At 59.1% G+C, this 25,480-nt stretch overlaps 1 protein-coding gene across 2 annotated transcripts in view; it reads left to right on the forward strand.

The window, feature by feature from the left end:
* DPP6 (dipeptidyl peptidase like 6) overlaps positions 1 to 25,480 on the forward strand; it is a 519,939-nt gene that overhangs the window by 55,585 nt on the left and 438,874 nt on the right. Inside the window, exon 1 of one of the 2 annotated variants that reach the window (XM_045837842.1) lies at positions 12,342 to 12,670. The exons of the other annotated variant lie outside the window; for it this stretch is intronic. Within the exon in view, the coding sequence (XP_045693798.1) occupies positions 12,620 to 12,670 (51 nt within the window). The 5' untranslated portion in view covers positions 12,342 to 12,619. Of the gene's footprint in view, positions 1 to 12,341; positions 12,671 to 25,480 lie in introns of those variants that run through there. 2 annotated transcript variants of the gene reach the window in all.

Consider the following 25,480-nt stretch of genomic DNA (forward strand, 5'->3'; position numbering starts at 1 on the left):
CCAGCACCCGCGTCCCAGCTCCTGGGCCCCGCCCTGTTGTCTTGAGAAAGCCCGGCTCCTCCACGGTCAAGGCCAAGGGACCACAAGGGCACGTGAATTCCAGGAGGCAGAGTCATGGCGACCTCCTTCAGCTGCGCCCCCCACCGGCTCCCCGCCCTGTTCTGTCCTGACACCATGTTCTCCTGTGGTGTGGGTTCTCTGCATTTGAATGTGCCCACACCCGCCCCCCAACCTTCCCAGCAGTGTCTAGAGCTGATGGGAGTAGACAGTCTCCCCCCACGGGAGCCACGTACTTAATCCACGACGTTTTGTACGAAAAAGGCATTCCTGTGAGTCTGGGGTGTTGGGTGCGGTCCGGAGAGGTGGGCCTCGGCACAGTTCTGATTTTGGAGGGATTATTCACGGTGGATGCACATCGGGGTCCTGGGCGTTGTCACTTAGCTCTGAGCCCATAGCGACACCCTCCTGCCCCGTGTCCCCTCTCCAGGGACCTTATTTGCTAGTAAGTTTGCTAAGCGAGCAGAAAAATTACTTTAGACTCAAGTGTCAATGACTGAGGATGTCTTCCTCCGTAGTCGTCCAAACCACGTTTTCAAGATGACCGAGGCCTCTGCACCTTCGTGCGAAGGAGGGGACAAGGTGGGGACTCTCGGCTCCTTAGGGGGCTTGACCTGCAGCTGCGTGTGAGGTCACAGCCAGCCCGGGGGAGTCAGGGTCATGTGTGGACTCAGAACTTCTTCCCCAGGAAATGCCAGGCACGGTGGCAGCCAGGCGACTGGAGGGCGCGGGACCTCCCATCACCTGGGTCGCTGCTGCCTCTCTCTCTGTCCACAGGTGCAGAACGTGTCGACAACACATGTAACAACGACTTCCTTCTCCTTCCAAATCATTTCCTTTCTGTTCTGAATGAGACTTTAAAAATGGAAACAATTTGTTTCCTTAAGGATCGCATTTCGAGGTCGCAAACTGAACTAAAGCTTTCACCTGCAATGTTCAGGCCCTGGCAGGGCAGCTCAGTTGGTTAGAGCATCGACCCAACAAGTCAGGGTTGAGGGTGTGGTCCCCGGTCAGGGCCTGGGCGAGAACCAAGGGATGAATCCATCCGTGAGTGGGAGGGCAGAGCGATGTTTCTCTCTCTCTCTCCTTCTCCCTTCCTTCCTTCTCCTCTCTCTCTAGAATCAATCAATAAAAAATTTAAAATGAAAGAAAAAAATTTAATAATTTCCCTTTTCAAGCAGGCTTAGCAAAAAAAAAAACCCTTCATAGTTATTTAGAAAATATTGGACAGAATTCCAATTCATGCTTCTTGGTAAGTGTGTCCTCAGAACTCCGAAATTCTCTCTCTCTCCCCCTCTCCCCTTCTCTTCCTCTCTCCCTCTCTCTTTCTCTCTCTGTGTCTGTTTGTGTGTGTGCGTGTGTAAAAAATCGCTGACATTAGTTGCTCTAGTCAATATTTAAACTGCTAAGCTCAACACAAAATCTGAAATTCTATCAGGAAGGAGCTATTTCTACCACTTGAGAAATGTCCTCTCTCCCCAGCCCCGGCGCGCAGCTCTCTGGCTGTGACGCTGGACCAGAGCCACGCGGCTCCGCCGGAGACCGTTTGGGGATACGCTCTGAATGTTAAGTCGGCCGGGAGGAGGTGTTTTGCATGCGATGCCACCCGCCAGTGTGGGTGCAGGATTAAGACATCAGTTAAACTGAGGCGAGTGCAAGCTGGATGTTACATCCAGACCAGTCAGGGTGCTCGTATTTAAGGACATGCCGAGGACACCTTCTTATAATAAGCACCGAGGAGATATCAGTAGTGTGTGCCTGCTGTAACTCGGGCCCGGACTGGGTCCTCCTAAGGGCTCCCGGAGCGCGGCATTTGCGCGCGCCACAGGTCCGCTGCCCTTCCTGCACACAAAGAGCGAGTTCCCCGCGTAGATACGTGGTGTGAAAATGTCCGTGGTGTTCTTGGCATGCTCCGAGGTTCTCTCTAGCTCTGAAAGCGCCAGGATGTGATCCCTTCGCCGGCACTGTTTCGGTTCCCATGTGGGCGTCTCAGCTCATTTTTTTTTAAAAGTACTTTATTTTTATTTTTTAAAATATTTTATTTATTTATTTTTAGGGAGGGAAGGGAGGAAGAGAGACAGAGAGAGGGAGAGAGAGAGAGAGAGAGAGGGAGAGAGAGAGAGAGAGAAACATCAATGTGCGGTTGCTGGGGGCCGTGGCCTGCAACCCAGGCATGTACCCTAGCTGGGAATCAAACCTGGGACACTTTGGTTCCCAGCCCGAGCTCAATCCACTGAGCTACGCCAGCCAGGGCTACATTTCTAATTAGGCATTAACATCCACCTTCTAAGGAGCACGCGGGGGCACTCCGCCAGCCTCGCTGGGGCTCCAGGACCTCCGCGTCGAGCCGCTGCCTCCCCCCACGCCCCTTTGCTGGAAATCGACAAGGCGGTTTTCTGTGTGGTCCGTGGGAAGGCTCCCCGGAGGTGAAGTGAGCCGCTGCGTGGTCACGGGGCTGGTGAGGAAGACTCGGCGCGGGACATTGCCGCCACCCAGACCGAGGGCGTTGTAGGAATGAGTCTGGGGGCACCTCCCCCCGGGGGGCTGGTCCTGCTGCAGCCAGGACATGGGGACAGTCCTCGGGGCGAAGAGGGAACAGAGATTCAAGAAGCGTGCTCCTTGGCCGAGACCGGACACTGGTTCTTGGGCCTCATCCCCGTGTCTCCTTCTGGGACACCCCCTCCCCATCCCCTGGTTGCACCAGAGGCCTCGGATGATCGCACCGTCCGAGTCAGGCCCTTCCAGAAGGCTTCGCTTCTGCCAAAGCCGCCCCTGTGCGGGGTGGGCAGCCGCTGCCTGGGGATCCGGCCCACCCACCTGCTCCGCAGCGCCCCCCGCCGGCCGCCCTGCAGGTGTGGGGGTTTCCTCCTCGGCTTCAAGCAGGCGTTTCGCCAAGGGGAGGTGTTCCTTTCCTTTCCCGTGTGCGGGCGTGGCCGGATGTGAGGGGGAGAAGGGGCTCGATCTGGTGGCATCCGGGGAGGCCGTCCGTGCTCGTCACTCCTGGGGACAATGAAGGCAGCGCCAGGCTGTGTTCGTGACAGTTTTCTGCGGTGTGCGCGATGCAGGCGAGGGGCCCGTGCGCCCCCCAGGCGGCTGTGCCATTCGGAGCTGCACCCCACGCGGTGCACGTGCGGTCGGCAGGGGGCACACGTCTTCCGAGTTTGTCCGGGAGGCCGGGGCTTCACCTGGGCCACGTGGCCCGCGCGGTGAGAACCAGTCCGTGGTTGGGGCGGACCAGAACACCGGAAGTGGCTCAGCCGCGGGGGGCGGCGCTGTGTCTCCCCAGGGCGCGAGGCCGGCCAGGGTGATTGATGGGCCAGACACGGGGAGGCGGGGCTGGGAAGGGGACATCCCGTCCTGGGACTGGTGGGTGTGACGGTGTTAGCGGATAGCCCGAGCGGTGGGCGGTGATGAGCATGGGAGGCTGTGATGAGGGCGGAGCCCGTACGAATGACATGTGTGCTCCTCTAAGAGTCAGGAGAGCCCTGGCCCGGTGGCTCGGTTGGTTGGCACATGATCCCGTGCACCACAAGGTCACAGGTTCGATTCCTGGTCAGGACACGTGCCTGGGCTGCAGGTTCCATCCCTGGTCAGGACGTGTAGGGGAGGCAAGCAATCGATGGTTCTCTCTCTCTCTGTCCCTCTCCCCCCACCTCCCTCTCTCTCTAAAATCGATACAACATATCCTCAGGCGAGGGTTAAAAGGAAAAGAGTCAGGAGAGCTTGCCCGGTGTCCACCACGTGAGGGCAAGGAGATGCTGAGACGCTGGCAGGCAGCCTGAGGCCTGGAGGCAGGTCCACCCCAGAGGCCAGCTCTGTCAGCGCTGACCTTGGACTCCCGGCCCCAGGACGGGAGAGAGAAATCTCTCTTGTCTAGAAGCCACCCGGTTTGTGGCTTTTTGTCACCGCGGCCCACGCTGACTGGGGCAGACTGGACCTGACCCAGACCCTACCGCAGCCTCGACTCAAAGCAGGAGCTGGGCAAGGGCCCAGGAGGCTGACAGCCGAGGGGACACGAGATGGCCAGGTGTCACACGTCAGTGACACGGGTGAAGACCCGTGAGCTGCCCGAGGGATGAGCGGGGCGTGCCTGCTGCACAGTTGTCACCAAACACGGCTGCTGCCCCTGTCACCACTGTCACCGCACAGACTGTCGCTGCTGGGCGGCTCGTCCGAAGGCTGCGCCCTGCTCCAGCGTGGGGAGACACTGAAACGTGCGCCGCCGTTGCAGTCCGAAGGACGGACCCCTGAGGAGTGGGGTTTCACGCCCTGAGGCCCCTGGGGAATCTCCCCCGGCTGAGGGGTGCGGGGCTGTGCACGAGGCCCCCTCCTACCCGCCTGGCGCTTCCTCTCCCTCCCCCCGGCTCAGTGTCCTGCAACTCGATGGCAGGAGTCCTTGCCCTGTGGCTTTGGACCGCGTTAGGCCAGTGAGGACCCCTGCAAGGGGTGTAGGTGGGGCAGGAGGCACGAGGTTACAGCGTGTCATCCCCGGCCTTTCCTGGGGGTGGTCCCCGCCTCCCCGCCCCCAGCTCCCCGGCTGGGGGACAGCTCCCCAGTCACTAGCCCCGGGGATGGCACTGTCTTTGGTCGGTTCTCCCCACCCAGTCTTGCCTACACCTGGAAAAAAATGTCCTTTCACTCAACTTGTCTCCACTTCCTGGCGTGAGGGCACCGCGTACGACCTGTCGGTGCGGGTGCTGCTCGTCCTGTAAGTCCTGCCCTTGTCATTGTTTCCCTGGCTTCTGAGCTCCTGAGGGAACATTCTGCCTCAGTGTTGTCCTTTGTCACCCTGACAGAGCCGGCACTGTCACCTCTGGCAGGTGGAGACTCAGAGGCACACCTCTGAGTCAAACAAAGCGGGGAGCACTGCGTGGGGGTGCAGCGCCCACATTCCCCTGCTGTAATTGTGCAGGAACTGGCGGGTTTTTGAGAGCATCACTGAGATGCTCAGGGAGTAGCAGGTGTTACAGAATTGCGCTTTTATTGTTCTTCCCCGTATTAGACGTGGAAATGATGTCTCCTCAGCTAGCTCACCGTTTGCTAAATCTTCCTCCTCAGTTATCACAGATAATGCTTCTTTTGAAGGCACAGGCACACAATTAGAAACTTTTAGGTTAATTAATTTTCCATATTAGAAGGAAAAAATTACATAAATTCAAGGCGGTGGGACTAATATTATTATTAATAATGGTTATCACAAACCATAGCTGTATTTATAGTTTATATGCATAACAATGCAGGCCTGGCTCCAAAAATGTGGAAAATTATAGTTAACACAATTTGGTTTCAAAATTCAAACTCTCTGCATGGCTGCACCTTATAAGTAAGACGTATCTGTCTAATGGCTCAACAGAAATAAATGGTAATTGATTATGCATACACGCCATTCTATTCTAATGCGTCTAGCATACCCAAAAGATGCATAACGTTCCCAAAACTGCAGCGTCACGTAAGATTCGGAAGGACGTTCTGGTGAGGAGGGAGCAGCGAGCAGCGGTTGGGGGACCGAGAAGCCGGGAGCAGAGCTGGAGGAGAAGGGACCCGCCCCGAGCCTCTGCAAGGAGCTCTCTCTGCGCCTGGCCGGGGAGCGGAGGAGCCGGCTGCGGCGGGTCCGGCACCCACGCGGCAGAAGCCCAGCCCCGTCCGGTAAAGCAGGCGTGTCCGCCCAGCGCGGAGACAGAGGGAAGTGGAGTCACCGAGAGACACACCGTGGCCGTGTAAGAAGGATCGCGCTTGCCGACGTCTCGAAACTGGTTTCACAGGACTGTGTTTTAACCTTGAACTCGACGTGGTCATGTGTGACGGGCCCACGGACAACAGTGTGGGAATTGACTGGGGTGGGGGGGGGTGGAGGAGGCCAAAGGGGGAAAAACTGAGACAATAGTAGTAGAATAAGAATTAAAAAGTGATGACAAAGTAAAAAAAAAAACATGAAATGGCTGCACCAAAATTTAAAGAATTGAACTCTGAGCAGACTGGCGTAACTGAAAGGACGGGGCGGGGGGGGGGGGGTAGCGACTCTTTAGAGAAAAGGCCCTAAAAGGAAACAACAGTTTGTCTAATAGCAGCTCATCCCACAGCTTTTTTACACAACAGTGCTGCCCGTCCATAGTGCGATGCTTCTTACGCTCCCGGAGAAGGTGCATGTACCGACCAGACGCTGCGTGAGGTGGGGGGGCGGGGGTGCTCACCCGACCAGTCTCGGTGAGGCACCACTGGCTCGGGGGGCGGACCCCCGACGGTCAGCCTCAGGTGTGGAAGGGGGAGGCATGGCGGTGGGTCGCAGCCAGGTCCCCGTCCCTTGTTCCTTCCCCTGTAAACTCTGCGTGGGGCACAACACACTCGTTCATGTTCAAGAGACAAGTGCGTGGGGAGGAAAGGGCCCCTGACAGGCGTGCACTCGGTCCGCAGCAGCCTGTGGTACCCAGAACAGAGGCCTGCTGCGGCCAGACTGACGCAAAGGATGGGGTCGGCCCGTGATCCTGCTGCTGGGACCGTACCCCAAGAACCCTGAAACAACAATCCAAAAGAACCTGTGCACCCCAGTGTTCATAACAGCACAATTTACAATAGCCAAGTGCTGGAGGCAACCCAAGTGCCCATCAGTCAATGAGTGGATCAGAAACTACGGTACATTTACACAGTGGAATTCTGTGCAGCAGAGAGAAAGGAGCTCCTACCCTTTGCAACAGCTTGGATGGAGCTGGACAGCATTATGCTTAGCGAAACAAGCCAGGCAGTGAAAGACAAATACCATATGATCTCACCTATAAGTGGAACCTAATCAACAAAACAAATAAGCAAGCAAGATATAACCAGAGGTTTGAAATAAAGAACAAACTGACCGTAGCCAGAGGGGAGGGGGGAGGGGGATAACGGGGGAAAGGGGAAGGGTCGTCAAGGAGCGCGTATAAAGGACCCAGGGACGATGCAAAAGGGGGCAGGATGGAGGGTGGGAGGCAGGGGTGGGTGGGGCGGGGGAAAGTGGTGGTGGGGAAATGGAGGTAATTGTACTCGAACAACAATACAAAATCAATAAAATGAAATAAAGGATTGAGCAGAACGATCTCATTCCTGAGGCGGGAGGGATTTCAGCGGACGAAGGCAGGCGAAGTGAATTTCCTTGAGTCCCGGTGCCCTGGGGCTCGGCGAACCGGGCCGAGGAGGGACCCTCTCTCTCTGATGAGCTCTGCAGGGTGGTCTGTGTGAGCACGCGGCGGGGCTCCGGTGCCGTGTTCATCGATAGAGCCATGCGCCTCGGCGTGAAAAGAGGTTTACTGTCACACGTGTGGTGTCAGTTCTCGGTGGAGAGAGCGGGTCCCGCACAGGCCGCCTCACTCCCTCTTTCGTTTGTCAGAAACTCACCCTGAGCACCTAGTCTTCTCCCGTCACAGCGCGGGAGCTCCAGGGAGCAAAGCAAAGCACGCCTCCCCTGCCCTCCGTGTGCACCGGGCAGGCGGCAGAAATGTAAATAAGCCGTTTCAATAAATCATTGTAAGTGCCATTGCGGCTACGAGAAAGAGCGGTGCTTGAGGGCCAGGGTAGCGGCTCGAATGTGACATTGTCACCGAGGTGACCATTTCCTTTCCCTCTCTGGGTCACCGGCCGATCCGTGGTCATGCAGGCGCAGCTGAGCGATGCGCCAGACGCAAACCAAGAGGGCGTTGGGATTCCTAGTTTTGTGTCGTGCAAACCACCTGCCAGTCTGTCTGTCTCCTGGCTCTCTATCCTCAGAGTGCGTGCAGGAGCTCCCGCACCGCCTTGCCTCTGTGTCTTGGGAGGGAGATTAGAGGCAGAAGCACTCCTTCCTTTCTCCCTTCCTTCCGAACGTGGATCTGGCTCTGTCGTTCCTCACTCGGGGCCTCCTCCGTCTCCGGGCTGCATTTCACGAGGGAAATGGCCAGCGGGGCTCTGTCTGCTGGCCCCAGTGCGCCCTTCCGCCCGCATCTCCACCCCCGCCCCCATCTCCGGCATCAGCACCTGGAGCTTCGGCATCCCTCCGCCCCTCCTCCGCGGGGTCCAGCTCCCCGAGGGCTAAGTTCGGTCGCTGCTCGGAGACGGATTTCAGCTGTCGCCCCTCCATCAGCTGTCACGGGCATTTGCCCAAACAGCCCCAAGCTCTGCATCCCGCTTGTATTCTTAGCGTCCTGTCGTCCATGCTGATGGAGCTGATGTCCCGCCAGGCGCTGCAACGTCCTTGAGGGTCAGACTGTTCCCTCTAATGAAATCACGGAGCCGGGCCCATGCTTAGCGTCCCTATGTGTTTTAAGTTAATTTGCTTAATTCCCAACTATTTTCTCCAAACCGTTGTGATTATGCCTGTATTTTTATAAAACAAATACTGGCCAATCCCCCCCCGCCCCCCCGAAGAGAATATTCTGAAAACGTATAGGTCAATCTAATGGTATGAAATGGGTGATGTTGTCCCTGCAACAGGGAAGGTCGCGTGTTAGAGACTGTTACTGATGGCCGGCGTGTGTCTCCTTCCCTGGAGAGAGAATAAAAATTTTACTCTCTCTAAAAAAAAAAAAAAGAAGGAAGGAAGGAAGGAATTGATCTGTGAGTAAAAGAATAGCTTACCAAAAAAATCACTTCTTCCCCTTAGGCACTATGATGATTAATTTTGCGAGTCGGCCACAGGGGGCCCAGGTCGTTGGTCAAACATTGTTCCGGGCGTGTCTGGGAGGGGTTTCTGGGTGAGATTCACGTTGGAACCAGTAGACTGAGTTGAGTGGATGGCCCTTGGTCGAGTGGGTGAGCCTCACCCAATCAGTTGAAGATCTGAACAGAATAAAATGGCGCCCTGGCTGGTGTGGCTCCGTGGACTGAGCGCCGGCCTGTGAACCAAAGGGTCTCTGGTTTGATTCCCAGTCAGGGCACATGCCTGGGTGGCAGGCCAGGTCCCCAGTAGGGGGCGCGTGAGAGGCAACCACACATGGATGTTTCTCTCTCTCTCTTTCTCCCTTCCCCTCTCTCTAAAAATAAAATAAACAAATAGATATTAAAAGAGTAAATGGCGGAGTAAAGGGGAGCCCCTGCCTGTCCGCTCCGAGCTGGGGTGTCAGTTTTTTCTGCCTTCAAACTGCAAGGGCAGCGCCAGCTCTCCTCGGGTCTCGAGTCTGCTGCCTGGAACGCACAGCCCGGACTCCCCGGGCCTCCAGCTCTCTGACGTCAGGCTGCCAGCCCCCAATCCCCGTGAGCCAGCTCCGGAGAAGACGGACCCTTTTCCATCCCAGTGGTTCCGTGTGCCTGGAGAACGCTGACCGCCGCTCCCAGCCACCGTGGCCTTCACCTTTATAAGTCGCAGATCCCGCCACGTGTGGGGCTTCCTTGCCGTGGAACTCACTGGGGTAACGTTAACCCTCAAGGAACACGGAAAGGGCACGGGTGAAAACGGCACGGAGAACCTGCTCCCGTGTTGTGAATGTCACCTGATGTCTAATGTGAAACTGAACCTTCCGCCGAAGGCCCCGGGTTCAGTCCCAGCTACGCGGGTCAGGGGAGCCTCTGCAGGCCACGATAGATACGTGACTTAAGGCTGGAGCAGGAGGACAGACAAAAAACCCCCCAAAAAACAAAAAACAAAAAAACAAATTTTCCCAGCATTCCAGAAGTCAATGGCTAAAGGCAGCCATGTGGCACAGAGTGAACACTTGCTACTAAGTATCCAGAGTTGCTTTGCTCTGTTACTCCGTGGAGTGGTCCCCCCCACCACCCCGCGCCTGCCTGCAGCCCCGTCGCTTCCGTGAGCCTTTCTGCCGGTGACTGGGCAGGGCCTGGCGAGCACAGACACCCTGGACAGAAATCGTTGCCCGCAGCGGTCGGGGGAAACACTCAGTGTACTAACAGGGTTATTTATTGACCTCAGGGTTAATCCATAGCATTCCACTGGCCGTTTGCTGAGATGTTTAGAGGAAGCTACAAACATGTAGACTTGACAGGTTACAACTGCTGCGGGTTCCGATTTCTTGAGTTTCCCCTCCCCCCGCTCCCGTGGTGATGGGAGTGGGGGGGTGCTGGTTGTGGGGAGGCAGTTCTGGGTGCCCAGCCTTGGGGAGCAGGGGGGTAAGAGCGGGAAGAAGACTGCAGACCAATCAGAGCCTCCTCGAACTAAGAAGAGAAGGAACAGCTTGAAGCTACTTCAAAACCCAGTTTCAAATGGCGGTGTTCTGGGTCCACGTGAGGCCGTGTTTTAGTGCCTCGTGCACGGGTGACCTGTGATGCATGCTGGGAGCGTGGCTGCAGAAAAGTTGCTCTGAAGAACCCCACCCACCGAAGAAGGAGGGTGCACTTCTAAATCACCTACCTGCCACTTTCTTTTCTTTTTTTAAAAGATTTTATTTATTTATTTTAGAGAGGGGAAGGGAGGGAGAAAGAAACATCAGTGTGTGGTTATCTCTTGAGCGCCCCCTACTGGGGACCCAGCTCGAAACCCAGGCACATGCCCTGACTGGGAATCGAACCAGCGACCCTTTGGTTTGCAGGCCAGTGCTCAGTCCACTGAGCCACACCAGCCAGGGCCACCTGCGACATTCTAAGCAAACCAAATTCATGGTCTTTCAGAAGCTGCTTTTCAAGCATTGGACTGTGTTTACCTGTTTTTCCTCTTACCTCCTAAGACGAATCATCAGTTACAAGTAGTTTTCACCTGTAAACCAACTGCCTGTGTGTGCTTAGGTATCCGTCTATCATGGATTTATGACATACATACATACATACACACATATGCACATGATGTATGATATATGCACACGGATGGGCACTGTCAGTACTTGACATATGATTACCATTGTAATTGCTCCGAATTTGCTGTTTCGGCGCAAGTTCAAAACTGGCCTCTTACTCACTCTTGCACGTGATTTTTTTGTGAATGTAAAAAAAAACAGGAAGGTTCCTCAAACCCCTCCCAGCTTCTCAGGCTCTCACGGTCCCTCAGCGGAGAGCGTGCGCGCGCGCGCACACTCACGCGCGCGCGCGCACACACACGAACGTGAGTTCAAGCCTGCTGCGCCCATGCCCTTTGAAGCAGCTCCAAGCCTGGGTTCCGAGCGCCCGGGGCCCTGGTGGAGGAAAGCCGCGTGGGGAAACCTCCTCTGTGGGCTCATCCAGCCGCCAGGGTTGGTCGGAGCTGGGATTTGACGGCCCTCTGCGTGCGCGCTCTCAGGAGCGCGCGTCCCTGTGTGGTCCTGGAGCAAACCCGTGGTTGTGACTGATTGATCCCTGGAGCGCCCAGGGGTGGCGATCGGGGAACCCAGGCCGTGGTCTCTGGACCACTGGCCGCTTGCGGTGGAGGTTGGGTCCAGGAATCAGCCGGTTTGGGCCGGGGGCAAAAGCCCTGGCGGCTCCGGTCCTCGCCGGTCCCTTGCCGCCCGGCGGGAGCCGAGGAAGCAGATAGGCTCTGACCCAGAGAAACAAAGGCACGAGTGTCGGGGGCGGCTGGGGCGGGGGACCGGACGGACCTGGAGCCTGGGAAGCCAGGTGCACCGCCAAGGGTGGCGCGCCGGCCGGCGTGGGAGCTGTCCAGCAAGGTGTGGGTGTGGTGGAGCTGCCGCAGCCGCAGATTCCGGTGCAAAGTCGGGTGCAACCATGGAGACGCGACATGCGCCCCCTAGTAACCCGGAACAAACGGCGTATTTATAAGCTGCCATCCCCGCGGCCGCCCGCTCCCCCCCTGGCTTCGCCACACTGGCCTCGGAGGAGAACAGCGCGCTGGCTCCCCCTGCCTCCCCCGCCCCTTTGGTGCGGTCCAAGTCACCCCCGGGCCTGAGGGGGCGACTCCAGCGCGGAAATTACGGCGGTGCCTGTTTGTAAAACCCAGTGGGTGTGCGCCAGGCGCACCGGCCCCACGAGGACTCGGGGAGGGGGCGTCTGCCTCAGCGCCGATGTTTGCCCGGGGACTCCCAGCTCGCCCCAAACAACTGGAGCGCCCTTAACCTCTCTGCCCCGAGCCTTTCTGGTCCAGCCCAGTCCAGGCAGAGCACCCTCGTGTACGCGCGCGCGCACGCGCACACACACACATGCCCCTTCCGCCCGCCCCTGGCTTCGCCACCACCACGCCCGGGCCCCCCGCCCTCAGGGACAAGTGCGGGGACCGCTGATCCCCGCGCTGCCTGCCGGAGGAGCCCCTGAGCCGCTGCGCCGCCCCGTGTCCTCAGTGCGCCCCGCGCGCGCGTCGCGCAGCAGTCTCGGGCTAAGCACTGACTGCGAGCCAGCAGGACGCGGGCACGCAGGCTGTGGGAGCCGGTCCCACGGCCAGTCCTCCTCCCCGGCTCCCGCTTTTGTTTGAAGCAGCTGGAAGCCCACACCCTCCTCTCCTGTCCGGCTTTTATTTTTCTTTCTCGGCTGCCGCCCCAAAGAGTTGATTGCTATTGTGATCCGCCTAGGAGAGGAGAGAGCAGGGCGCGCGCAGGTGGGCGAGCCGGACCGCGGGAAGAATTTTCTGCTCAAAAGCCAACTCCACCCAGTCGCCACTGCTGGCGTGGCCCCTGCTTGGATCCCTGCCGAGACAATGGATTAAGTTACTCTTCCCTGGGCCAGGAGTCGCGTTCATACTTGGGGCAGCATGAAGGAAAAGGCAATGATTAAGACCGCCAAGATGCAGGGGAACGTGATGGTGAGTGCGCGCTGCCAGGCGCCGGGCCAGGAGGACCGGGTGGGGAGCGATGCATGGACCTGGGAGGGGGGTGGGGGGCGTCCTGTCCTCGCGAGTCCTGCTCCTTCCGTAGTGACCATCCGAGACTCCCGTGCTGCCAGCGGGAGCGCCTCCCCCCACTTCCCACCCGAACCCCCCTGGTGGCAGCTGCGGGGTACAGAGAGGATCAGGCGTTCATTTGCAGATCGCAACTTTGTGGCTTCCGAGTTCCTTTGCTTTGGGCATGTGGCTGGCGTCTGGGACAGGGGAGGGGTGTGGAGGTGAGGCAGGGGCTCTGTCTGAGTTCCCAGTGGGTGCCCCCTGGGCTGTGCTGGGGCAGACTGGGAGAGGGGAGATCACCCGGCCAGGGAAGGGCCACTGCCACCCCCGCCTGATGCCCACGGGGCCTCCAGCTTGAGCCCCCAGAGCCAAGACCTGTTGGGGTTGGCTGAGCTTTGGGTCCCTTCCCGGCACGCCAGTCCTCTACTGCCAGCTTGGCCACCCACCTCCCCCCGGGGACCGGGGCCCTGGGTTTCAGAAAGGTGACCCCCTCTCCCACCGAGGGTGACTGAGCCAGTGAGCTTAGTAATCATGGCACATGGTCCCCCGAGGATTCCTGTGCACCCAGGGGTGTCTCAGCGTGGGTCACTTTGCTAACTCAGCACCGCTCCTCTGCAGTGAGCCCGTCCTTCCCTCGCCCGTGCCCGGGCCCACCGAGGTGCGCCTGTGCTCCAGTCCCCGCGTGGGCCAGGCAGGGCGGCTGGGGTCTTGGCGCCTCCTGGAGAGGACATGGAGGTTGCCATCTTGTTCTGGGGAAATTAGCGTGTGCCGGTGTCTGGGCGATGTTTGAACCCCTCCGGGGTGGCTGTAGGACAATTGGGAGGGGGGCCCCTATGTTTTAAATTGTTCGAGGGTACTTTTTTTTTTATAAGGGAGGGTCCACCACATGTCAATGCCCCATTACTTTTTTCTGAAGGGCCAAGGTCTGGAGCTGTTGGAGATCACCCAGCCAGTAATCCATTCTGAGGTCTCAGAGCTTTAAACAAACAGAGGCAAGCAGGGAAACATTGATTCGAATTGACCACATTCTCAGCGTGCTTAATCACGCCCACAGCCAGACACCTGTTGCCGGGGGAGGAGGGGGCGCCCTGCGTTCAGAACTTGACGTACCGCGGCGTGCGGCAGGCACCGCTCCTTTGCTACAGCCTTGGGAGTGTCTGTAATCAGGGGTGATTCTGCAGGGCACCCCCCCATGACACGCCCCCCCTCCCATTTAAGACCCTGCACCAGCCTGTGGGCTCTCTGGCTGGCTGCTGACTTAATAGCTTGTTTGTGTGAACCCATCTGCTCCCCCTGGCCCCCTCCCTACTTGGCCGTCATTTCTTGTATAAACTGGGCAGGAATCTGGAGTGACGTTTTCCCAATTAAATCCCCGCTGACACCCATCAAGCTTCTTTTGTACGGTGCTTTGCCGTGTGCTGAGAAAACCTGCCCATTTAGGACGGAGGCACAAGAAGGGGTTCGCATCCATGATAAAGATGACAAGAAGAAGAAGAAAACAGGATTGACTCATTCCTTAAATCTTGTGCCGTAGAGGTGTGTCTGCTCACAGCCCAGAAGGCACGTCATGACATAGCACATTTCGTCATCAGCAGCTTTTAAGGGGCCCGCCCCGCCCCCCCTCTATCTGGGCTTGGGCTTCAGAAAATAAACAACAGGAAGGCGCATGCCATTAGCGCCCATGCTCTGAATGAGGACGCTCCACGTGGTGCCCTCCGTAGGTGCTTCTCCAGGCTGACTGTTAATAGGCTTAATGACTTAATGAGAGCGAGAGGAATGCAGCCTACAGGAGTTCCACGGCAACCAGCTGTATTTGTAGGAGCACCCCTGGCCTGGGAGGAAAAGGAGACGGAGGCTTCGCTTTGAAGTGTTCTGGCAGTTCTTAAATTGGTCATTATCGCCCCGCGGTCTGGTCCGTGCCTTTGTCTGAGATTTCGCGCTCGGGCGAAATCCACGCAGCGTTCCTGAAGGGATCCTTCCGCGCCGACGTCCTCACTCCGGGGGCTTTGCCATCTCCGGTTCTTCGTCCGTCATTCGGGGAGCCTTGCTAACCACCGCCTGGCTCGCTGGGATCAGCCGGCTGGCTCTGTCTCCGCTCTCCCCCACTTGCTTGCAAGTCGGGTGCCGCTGTGCATCCGAGATGAGGCCGGGTCGCTGACGCCCGCCCGTCGCTGGTCGCTGGTCGCTGGCAGGGGGCGGCTGCACATCCGTCCGCCAGGGAAGGCGGCAGCGAGCCCCACGCCGGCCACGCGGACACTGCAGCGCGGCGGCTCCCCGCACAGGGCCGGAGCACGTGGCGCTGTGGGGACTCTCGTTGGCGGCTTGATATTTGAAAGAGTCACACTTAGCACTGCCCAGATGGGCACATCGGGTGCCGCCCATGCGTGTCAGCGTTTTGTAATCCAGGCTCTTCTCACTTACGGTCACACGGTGCGGCCACCCCGGGTGGGCGTGCGGTGGGGTGTCGCCGAGGGCCCTGCGGCGAGCGGCCTGAGCCGCCCTTGCCGGTGCACAGCGCTGCCTGGACGAGGAATCCTTATTCCGAAACCTGGGAAAGGTGTGACTCCCCGCTCGCCGCATCGGGCGTGCGTCTCTGACGGCGGTCAGAGGGCGGAGAGCAGGCCAGATAGTTGCTGTCTTGCCGGGTCCCCTTTTGGGCCAAAGAAGGGAATGACGTGAGCGGGGGAGGGGGCTCAGCTTGCAAGTTGCACTTTACTTCCTGAGAAAAGTCTGCTTCATAACCTTTGCTTCTGGCATTGTGAGAAGCCCCCACGCAGGCAGCCCCGCCTGCTGCGGTTTAGCACCTCGAGGAAGACAAGATTTTTCTCCCTCTCACCACAAAGCTGATTCACAAACAACTGCATTTTCATGCAAACTTTAAAACTGTGTGTGGGGGGGGGCAGGGCCCTGCAGTTCATGTCCTCGGTCACTATCAGCCCGACTTGTACTTACCCAAATGTACATGGAATCGGCTGTGCTGGAGAGGGGTGTGGCCTCGCGCACGCAGTAGGTTCTAGGGTCCGTGGAAAACCGAGTTGTCCCCGTGAACCCCCCACTCTGCCTGTGCAAGGGAGCTCTTCCCACCCTCTGCGTTGCTTCGTGGAGACGAAGTAAAGGCTAGTGAAACAACGCCGGTCTCGGGGATGGCCCTGTGCCCGTGGGACGGACCCCCTCTCCTTGGTGGGCACGTGAGTGCGGCGACAGAGTCATCTCGGAGGAGATGGGGAAGCTGGACGTGGAGGATGAGCTGTCACCGACCACGGGGACGTCGGAGGGTCTCGTGGCTGGTTGGCCTGGGGTTTCAGTGAAAGTTGTCGTCTGGGAATCCCCTGTGCAGGCAGAGCAGAGGTGGTTTGGTTTGGTTTTGTTTCGTTAATGGCCCTGGGGGCTGATTGGAGGTCTTTGATCACTGATTGGACGTATCTGTGAGACTATGAGCCAAGGGTCTTTCGGATCTGGCCCCCCACCCCCCCGGCCCCGCCCCGTGTGGGGTGAAGCCGAGAAACATACCTCAGTTGCCTCATCCTGGTTGGCACCTGGACACACAAAAGCCAAGGTGTCGGTGCTACACGGGCCTTTGGGGGGAATTTACCTTCTTGCACCGGGTTCCAAAAGTCACTTCCCAGGTCACAGCCTGTTCAGAGGTGTCCCCGTGCGCCCCGTTTCAGGGGTGTCTCTGCCGCAAGCTCCCACCTCCTTGCGGTTCAGCGTCACGGAACCGGCAGCCCCGCACCTGGCCTCTTCTGTACACGGGAGCCTGCGTGGGGCTCGCGCACCCCTCTTACGGGGTTCGCAGGGTGGGAGGCGCTTTGAATGAACTGCCAGTAAAATATAAAGAAAATTGCTTAAGCTTCTGGGAAGAAGTTCCCACAGCTAGCATGCTTTCCGAGCTGGAATGTTTTCGGGTGCACAGGGCTGTTTCCCAGAGTCCCCCGTGGGTCCTGACTTGTGGACCACGGGGTCTTCCTGTTGGGGCGCAGACACACTCAGGGGGGGCTCCGGTTGCCGGGGCTCCGTGGGCTGGAGCGCCGTCCTGCGACCGAAGGATTGGGGGTTCAATCCTCAGGTGGGTGTGTGGGATCCGTGTACAGGAGGCAACCGATCGATGTCTCTCTCTCTCCCTCTCTCTCTCTCAAAAGCAAGAAAAAGAATATCCTTGGATAAGGAGAAAGAAAACCCCCAAACACTAAGCTGGCCTTTCCTGTCTGGCCATCTCTCCCTTGTCTGTGACCTGTCCCGGCCGCTGAGGACCTTGCCCCGGACCTGTTCCTCACGTGGACCGTGAACTCTCTGCGTCGGGGCCAAGAGGTGCGGGGCGTGCGGAAGCACGGGCACCTCTCCTTCCCTCCCGGCAGGGGCTGGCTGTGTTCCGGAGCACGCCAGTGGGGGCGTCACATGCACCGGCCGGTGGCCCTGTCTCTGCATGTGCTGTGCTCCTGTGAGAAAGGCCCGTGAGTTCAGTCACATGGTTCTCTTTTATTTTAAGCGCCCCTTCCAGTTCGGATGGGTCGGGTACCACGAGAGACAGTTCTGCACGTGGGTGTTTCCCACTGAGGCTGCAACGACATCGGAGCTGGCGCTCACCCCTGGCACGCTGGGTGGTTTGTAGTGTTTCTCGGCCCCACCGAGCAGTTCTCTGACGCCGGCCGGGTGCCCCGTGGTTCAGCCCGGTTCCCCCACCGTCTGCCTGGAGGTCCCGTCGCATCCCACAGCTCAAGGGCTCGGTCCCACCAAGCTGCCCCCGCTTCAGACGCCGGTCCCCAGCCAAGGTGCCCTGTGCTTCCGAAAGCCCGGCTGGAGCCGCAGGCCAGCACGGCCCACCCTCGGGCTGGGTTATTTTTGCTAGAGAGCTTCACAGAGCTCAGGAAGCTACGCCCTGTGTCACTGGCTTATTGCAAAGGATATTAAAGGATGTGAACAAGCAGGCAGATGAAGAGGCATGGAGGCCGAGGGCCGGAAGAGCCCCGAGCCCGGGGGCCGGTTCTGTGTGATGCGTCTGATGGGCGGGGAGGCGTGTTAGAACTCAGGAGAGAGCGAGGCCCGGCCCCCGAGGCCCCCGGTGCATGCTGAGCCCAGGGCCCCGAGGCGGCCGGACCAGTCAGGAGCCCGTCACCGCGGCTGCCTGTGAGTGCGAGACAAGCTTCCATCCAAGAGGCCGGAGGTCCAACCCCCCCGGCCCCCTGGCCCCTGGGAACAGTGGGTCTTAGCAATGGCTGGACGGCAGAGTCATCTGGGAGGCTGTGCGACCCCCGGGGGCGTCGGGTGGCCCTCTGGGCAGGCGCGGTGGAGGGCGGCTGTGGTCGGGGCAGGCCGAAGTTTCCAGCCGTGTCTGGTGTTTAAACTGCCCGAGGAGCTTCAGTGGCCCCCAGAGGGCCGTGCACACCACACGCACAGCCCGACACCCACAAACACACCTGTGCACACGTGCTCGCACGGCACCCCATGTCGTCGTCTGTCTGCCCGGCAGCCTGGGCGTCGGCGTGTGCGATGATGAGGCTCCCGCCATGCAGCCAGGGTGGGGACCCACTGCGGGGAGGCTGGTTTGTAAATCAACGTTGTCGTCAACACCAAGGAACTCGTCGGACTGTTCATACAAAGCCGTGTTGGCGCGGGGAAAGGCGCTGTGGGGAGGGGGCAGGTGAAGGGAAGGAGGGGGCGCCCAGAGTCAGAGAGGCAGGCGAGGGGCCCGACGCAGAGGGTAGGTGGCCCCGGTCACAGGGATGAGCCCTCCCCGGCTCTCGAGTCCCCTGGGGACCCGGGGCCTGGTAATCGAGGAGGCGGGAGAAACCCACTGTCCCCCTCTCCCTCTCCTTCACCCCCAGAGAGGAGCACCCCCAGGACTGTCGGGGGCTCTGTGACGTATCTGTGACCCTCCTGAGCAGTTGCCTCCTACCGAGTGGACCCGGGAGAAATGGGGAGGGGCGGCGGGGGGCCTTCCGGAACTGGCGTGGGCTCCCTGGCGGCCTGTCTGCAGGACGCTCCTCACGTGCGGGTCCGGGAAATGGCAAAGATGAGCCATTCCCGAAGCCCCTTGTACCCTCCCCCCGAGCGCCCGCCCCTAAGGCACGCTTGGTACTGCGCCTTCGAGACGGAGCGCAGGATGTGCGTGAGAAGTAGCCTCCGGGGGCCAGGACGCAGGTTTTGTTGACATTGTAATTTCTTCTGCCCTGACCCAGGTGGCACCTGCTGCGTCATCAGTGTGTCTTGCCACGTGTGACTGTGTAGAGGAAAAAAACACAAAATTAGGTGGCATAAATGTTCTTACTGCTAAGTTACAAAGTCGAGAGCTGCCACTCCGCAGGCCTGGATGACTCAGGCAGAAGTGTGGGTGCCCGCGTGCCCGCGCACGTGTGTGGGATGTACACACGGCGGATGCACACGCTTGTCGGGTGTGGAGTGCTCGCATCCCGGCCCAGCAGGGCTGCGGGTCTGGCGGGGGAGCTGCTGTGGGCACCAGCCCTTTCTTCGCTTGACTTCCTCGGCCGAGAAAGACCTAGGGCGCCGCAACGCAGCTGTAGGGCGGGAGGTTCTTGCGATCCGTGGGGCGTTACTGCCCGCCAGCCGGGGCGGGACCCAGGGCCAGTGGGCAGCGCGCCAGCCGCGGGGGCCTGGGCGTGGTGTGGGCGGGGCACGTGCTGGGAGCGGCGCAGGGTCCATCCCATCATTTTTTCCATCATAACGGCATTTGAAAAGTAAGATTCTCCTCTCTCTCTTTCTCTCTCTCTCTCTCTCTCTCTCTCTCTCCTCCTAGCGCCCTGGGTGAATGCCTCTTCTAGGCAACACATACTTTTATTTCAAAGAATTCGCATTTGTATTATTTCGGTAACGTGAGAACAGGCAGTAAAACCTCTGTCCGTGGGGACCCAACTGTGAGGCTGACTAGTTAGACGAACCATCTTCCGGGACCGGAGGCTCGGAGCTAAAGTGGCCCCTTCAGGGGGCGTCCCCCACCAGATCCAGGCAGGTCCACTCCCTACACCGACCGCTGCAGGTCGGGGAGATGGAGGTCGATGGCCTCCACGGCCCATTCCTTTCATTCTTACCAAAAGGACTTGCTCACGGACTAGATGTCTCTGTGCTCAAGCAAAACAAACAAACAAAACCCCCCAGAAAACATAAAGAACACGCTTTATAAAAATCATTTATAGTGCCCTGGCTGGCGTAGCTCAGTGGACTGAGCGCGGGCTGCAAACCAAAGTGTCGCAGGTTCGATTCCCAGCCAGAGCATATGCCTGGGTTGCAGGCCACGGCCCCCAGCAACCGCACATGGATGTTTCTCTCTCTCTCTTTCTCCTCCCTTCCCTCTCTAAAAACAAATAAATAAATCTTTAAAAAATCGTTTATAGTTATCTGTAACAGAAGAGCAAGGATTTGGGGGTTAAACACTAGTTTTCCAGAGTTTTCCGTGCACCAGACCACACTGCGTCCTGAGCACACGTTGCATCGCAGGATTTTCCTTTGCTGTCTTTCTGGGGCTCGGAGAATCGCTGCTGGCTTCCAAGATCCCCGCCCTTGGGTTTCAAACTTCATTATGTTAATAACTTACAGTTTGCACGGCGCCTTTCCAGATTACAAGCTAATTTCGCATGCGCTCTTTTATTCGATTAGAACCACCCCTCGTGTCCGGAGGACAAATGTGATTTCTTTTCCGAGACTGAGCGAGCTAAGTAAGACCTGGAGAGAGGGCTGGGCGGGAGGGGAGGGCGCGGGGCTCGGCGGGGGATCCGTTTCCGGCCGGGTTCCTTGTAGGCTGATGCGCCTCCTTCCAGAAGTCCTCTGCCTTGTAGCATACAGCTGGGAGGAGACACGGAGCCCGGAAGCTGGGAGAGAATCTAGAGGGATCTCGAACATTCCCTCCTCGAACGCTGGGTCCCTGGGGGGTGGTGTCTGGCCTTGGCGGGTTGCCCCGAGTTTGCGCAGGCTGCTGCGTGGCCGTTTTTCCCGCTGGTGCGCTAGGGTTGGATGCGCGTGTCTGCTCCGTGCTGTGCGTGGAGACCGGCGTGAGAATGCATTTTGCGTGTGAGCTGGGCGACCACCTGTGCCCTGGGCAGGTGGGCACAGCCCCCTTTCTCCTGCGGAGGACAGTTGCGGCCGGTAGAGGGCGCAGGGGCACCGTCCCCTACAGAGGCGCGGTGCGTTTCCGAATCCAAAGGTAACCGTAGGTGCCGCTTCACGCACCCGCAAAAACAGGAGAGCGTGACGACGCACCTGAGAACTGGGGCTGGGGACCGGAGCCACAGGCTTTAGAAGACAGACGGGTGTGTTAGGAGGTTGAGACAGGTTTGGGAACTGACCCTCCCTGACCCTGGGAAGAGGGACGGAGACCCCCATCAGCTGTGGGCTCCCAGGCCTTCCAGAAAGAGCAGACTCGGCCGGCAGGCGGGGGCTGTGCGGAGACTAGCTCTGAAACCCGCCTTATTTCCGCCGACGCCAGGTCTTCCGCGCCAGCTACGTGTGCACGGGGCCTGCGAGCGAGCGAGCGAGCGAGCACAGGATCCGTCTCGGGGGCTTTGCTGATCTGTGTAGTTTTCGCCGAGAGCCTTCGCTCAGATAACGTGGTTGTTTTGCATGCTGAGGAGCTGGCTCCACAAAGCCTTGCTGATGAGTCACGCATAAAAGGGCTCCCGGTGCAGTTCCTCCTCCTTCCTGAGCTCTGTAAACCAAGTGCAGGTTCTTACCCGAGGTCGTGACATTTTCCAGTGGGAGACCGCTCTCCGCCCGCCCGCCCGCTGCTTGGGGAGAGGAGCCCAGCCCCCAGGACAGACGGGCCCCCTCCCACCTTACTGTATCTCCGCCTAAGAGACATTCTTCCCGACAGTAAAGGAACCAGGAGTTGGCTGACCAGGTCTTCTCTCTTCCCCACGCCCTGCTGACCTGGTTGTTTCCTTTCTCCTCCTGAATGTCGTTTTCCTCTGACAGCGTGAGCTGGGGTCACTGAGGCCACTTACTGGCGAGGGCGTGACCGTGGAGCCACCGGGTTCTGGGAAGGACAGGAGGCTGGTCGCTCCCCGGGGCCAGAGGAGGCGGCACAGGGCGTTTTTAGATGTGGATTTACTGGAAAATTGGATCCACCTCAGACCTGGGTTTTGAATGTCCTTCAAGTTCTCCGAGAACCTTGCAAAACTCAGCACTTTTCCCTAATTTACCTCTCAGGGCCGTGCTTCTGAAAAATGCGTTCCGCTCAGCGTGCCTGGGGACTAAATAAAACCGACCTGCTCGGGCGTGTGCGTGAGCACAGATGTGTGTGCAAGGGCTGCACGTGGGTGCTCACACACACACACGAGTGCTAGGAAGCCGGGCTTTGCCTCCCTCCCTTGGCGGTGGCCTAAGACCACCCCCTCCAACCTGACCGCGAGGACAAAGTGGATGGCAGCCGGGTGTGGACTCCCGGTGTGGTTCTGGGGACCACCCCGAGGCACCGCTGCTGTGAAACCCTTTCTGGAATAAAGCAGTTCTCTGGAAAGTGGGGAGTCCAGACGCCAGTATCGGCATCCCCCCCCCCCCGCCGGAACCGTAGAAATGCAAATTCCCGGGCCCTGCCCAGACCGACCAGACTGGAGACGCGGAGGGCGGGGCCCACGCGGGTCCTTCAGCAGGCGATCCTGGGACAAGCCAACATTTAGCCCCAAACGGACCAGTCCTCCCGCCGTCTGTGCTGCAAGGCCCGTTTATGTTCTTAATGTCCATCCCATCGAGGATGTGTGCTTTTGTAAAATACAGCCGCAGTGAGGTAATTCAAAAATAAAAGGTACAGGAAATATACTCTCCCCTCTGATTTTGTGTTATTAGGTTCAAAGATATGAAATGACTCTGTCCATTGCTTTCTAAAAGGGCGGACGCTCAGTTTCTATACTAGGTGCACCCGGGACCCGCCGAGGGCCCTCTGGCCCAAGGCCATGCCCAGAGCATCAGGGTGGGGGCGGGGGGACTCCTCCCTCACCCATGGGCCGCCAACACACGTGTTCTGCCTCCCAGCCCCTGGAAGGGGAGGTTGGTGCAGACAGCATGATTGCAGAGTGAGCGTCCGACCACATGGCCGAGGGGGGAGGAGCTCTCCGTCCCATTCAGCTCGGGGGAGGGGGGAGCCGGCAGCAGGTGCTGCGGGCAGGTGTGCCGTGTGGGGACCGGGAACAGTCAGGCCCACGTGTCCCGGGGACCCCGGGGGGTGGGGCCTCCTCATTCCCGAGGGTCACTTTTCCGAGACCTGGCTCCTAGCTTCTGGAGGAAACATTTCCGAGTTTTGAGGCCGGCTGGAGGCTTCGGTAGCCACGAGAACGATTGGCGTGCGGACCGGATTTGAAAGGGACAGAGAGAGAAAGTTTGAAAGCAAAGCGGAGAGTATCCCTTCCCTCGTTTTCAAGGGGAAGAATTAAGCCTCTTACGTTTAGCTTGTATTTTCCTGTGTGCCCCCCCCTCTGAAGGTGGTCGGCCTCGGTTTCGTCTTTCCAGCCTCATCTGTAGCACTTTTTGGAGGCAAGCAGGGCGGTGAGTTGTGAGCCCCAAATGATTTTCCGTTCTTTGGGTGTTAAATTTGCCCCCCGTGAGGGGGCCGCCACGGGTGTAATGAAGGTCCAAGTGACGGCTGTCATTTCTGAGTTTCATCGTTAAGAAAGAGCTGGGTATTCCCCCCCCCCGCCCCACCCCCCGCTTTGCTCTAAAGTTGTTATTTTGGGCTATGAGGACTTGAAGTGATTAATTTTCCTAGACATCCAGGAAATGTTAATTACCACCAATAAGACCATCCCAGAGCCTACACAAAGGCTTTCTTCCTCCTTCTCTTCCTCCTCCTCCTTCCAAACACAAGAGGAGATAATGCTCAAATGCTCTTATGCAGGTTTTGAAATTCCCTGAGACATTAACAATGCTAATGAGAGCGGCTGCGTCCCCAGAGCGGCCGCGGGATCCGGAATGTTCTCGGGGCTACGCCGCGTCTCAGGACCACCCTGGAGATCCACGCGAGGTGGAGTTTCAGATGGAGATTAGGTCCCTGAAAAGGACTCCGTGTGGGCCAGAGGCCGACGCCGACCCTCCTCTCCCAGGTCACCCTCGAGTGGGACCTGAGGAAGCTGGGACGGGTGCTCCTCCCATGGGACTCCCGGGAGAAGGGCCCTTCAAGGTGCGAGACAGAGGAAGGTGAGGGAGGGGCGCCATGAGTACAGGTCCAGTGACGATAGTGGACTTGACCGCCCTCAAGTTCAAGGGCCGCCCTCTCGGTGAGAACCGCGCCGCCCTGCGGCCAGGGTGGGCCCCTGGAGGACCTCGAATGGCCTTGCGCAGCTCGGTTGCACGGGTGCTGGCGTCCCCCCACGGACCAGCTCCTGCTTCCCGCTGTGCGTTCGAAGGGCTCAAACGTTTTTGCAGGCGGGTTGACGTAGTTTCATTCAGGTCGCCACGGGGTCTTGGCACCAGGGCATGGTGTTCTAGAAGCTTCTGACAACTCCACCCCAGGATATGTGTTTCTTCCTTTCCTCCTCGACCCCCTTCCCGTTGAACACGGACAGGCGGAGGTGTGCGCGATCGCGCCCGATGCTGTCCTGGCGAGAACGCGGTCCCGGCGCCTACCACCCGGGAGCTCCCTACGCCCGCGGAGGCAGCCGTGACACGGGGCGCGCCCGGGCTCAGGCCGCCGGTCCCGCCCAGACCCGGTCGGCGGAGGCGGGGGTGGAATCTGCGTGGGCGCTGCAGCCAGCGGCCGGCGATCCGAGCAGGCCCTCACGGACCGACTTAAACTCCACCCTAAGACGGCCTTTCTCCCAAGGGGGGCAGAGTGTGGGGAAGGGGTTTGGGATCCAGGGACAACGTCAGTCGGGTAAGAGCTGCGGCCTGCTTTCATCTGTGCCCTGGGCGGCGGGCCTCTCGCCCTGGGGCGCGGGGCTCAGACTCCATCTCGGGGTGGGTGGGGGGGCTTGCTGTCCCCGGGAGGCGAGGAAGTGGAACTGCTGGTGGTCTCCCGGCATCGGCCAGGGCCCTGTCTTTAGCTCCCGGAGCAATAATAGCGTTTACATGCATTGATCACTCAGCGTATTAGCTCTTCCCTACAACTAAAATTCTTCCAACATTTGAGTCCCCCTCGGTAGGCAAAGCACCCACTTTCTGAAACGGGAGCAGGCATTGGGGGAAGGGGACGCTCACTGCAGGTGCCCCCCCCCCCGGAAACCGCTGAGGAGGAGAGCAATCTCGCCCCCCCCCCCGTGGTGTGGCCCACATCATGCGTGCGTTTTCTGGGCACACAGCCCCTCGTCCTCGTGTGTGCGAGGCCTCGCAGAACCGTTTGTCACACAGCTGGCCTGCTGTCACCTGGGGGCTGGGGTGACAGTCCCGGGCAGAGCACACCCTCGGGCCCGCCGATCCCTGCCCCGGGGCGGGGGGCGGCGTGCATGTCACCGCGACGGCCCCCTCGCTCCCGGGAAGGCCGTGTCTGGGTCACACCTGACCCGGGCGGCTCTGGTCTCCCAAAGCGCACACTTCCCACACGAGAACGGGCCGCGGGGACAGGTTTCGAAGGGAAACGGTCTGAGGAAAAGGGGGAGGCAGACATGTTTTCCCTCATTCTCCACCAGGAGCGCGGCGTGCCTCATTTTTCAGTTCGCGTGTGTCTTTCACGCTGGGACATGCAATGCGTAACCTGCGTGGCGGCTGCCAGCAAGGCGGCAGACACTCCCCAGGGGAGCCTGGAGCCCGTCCCAGGCCCACGGCGGCCACGTGATCCAGACGAAGACGCAGTGAGGCAGG

This window comes from Phyllostomus hastatus, unplaced genomic scaffold (assembly GCF_019186645.2).
Source record: "Phyllostomus hastatus isolate PE091 unplaced genomic scaffold, TTU_PhHast_1.1 phas_contig_244, whole genome shotgun sequence".
Taxonomy (NCBI): Eukaryota; Metazoa; Chordata; class Mammalia; order Chiroptera; family Phyllostomidae; genus Phyllostomus; species Phyllostomus hastatus.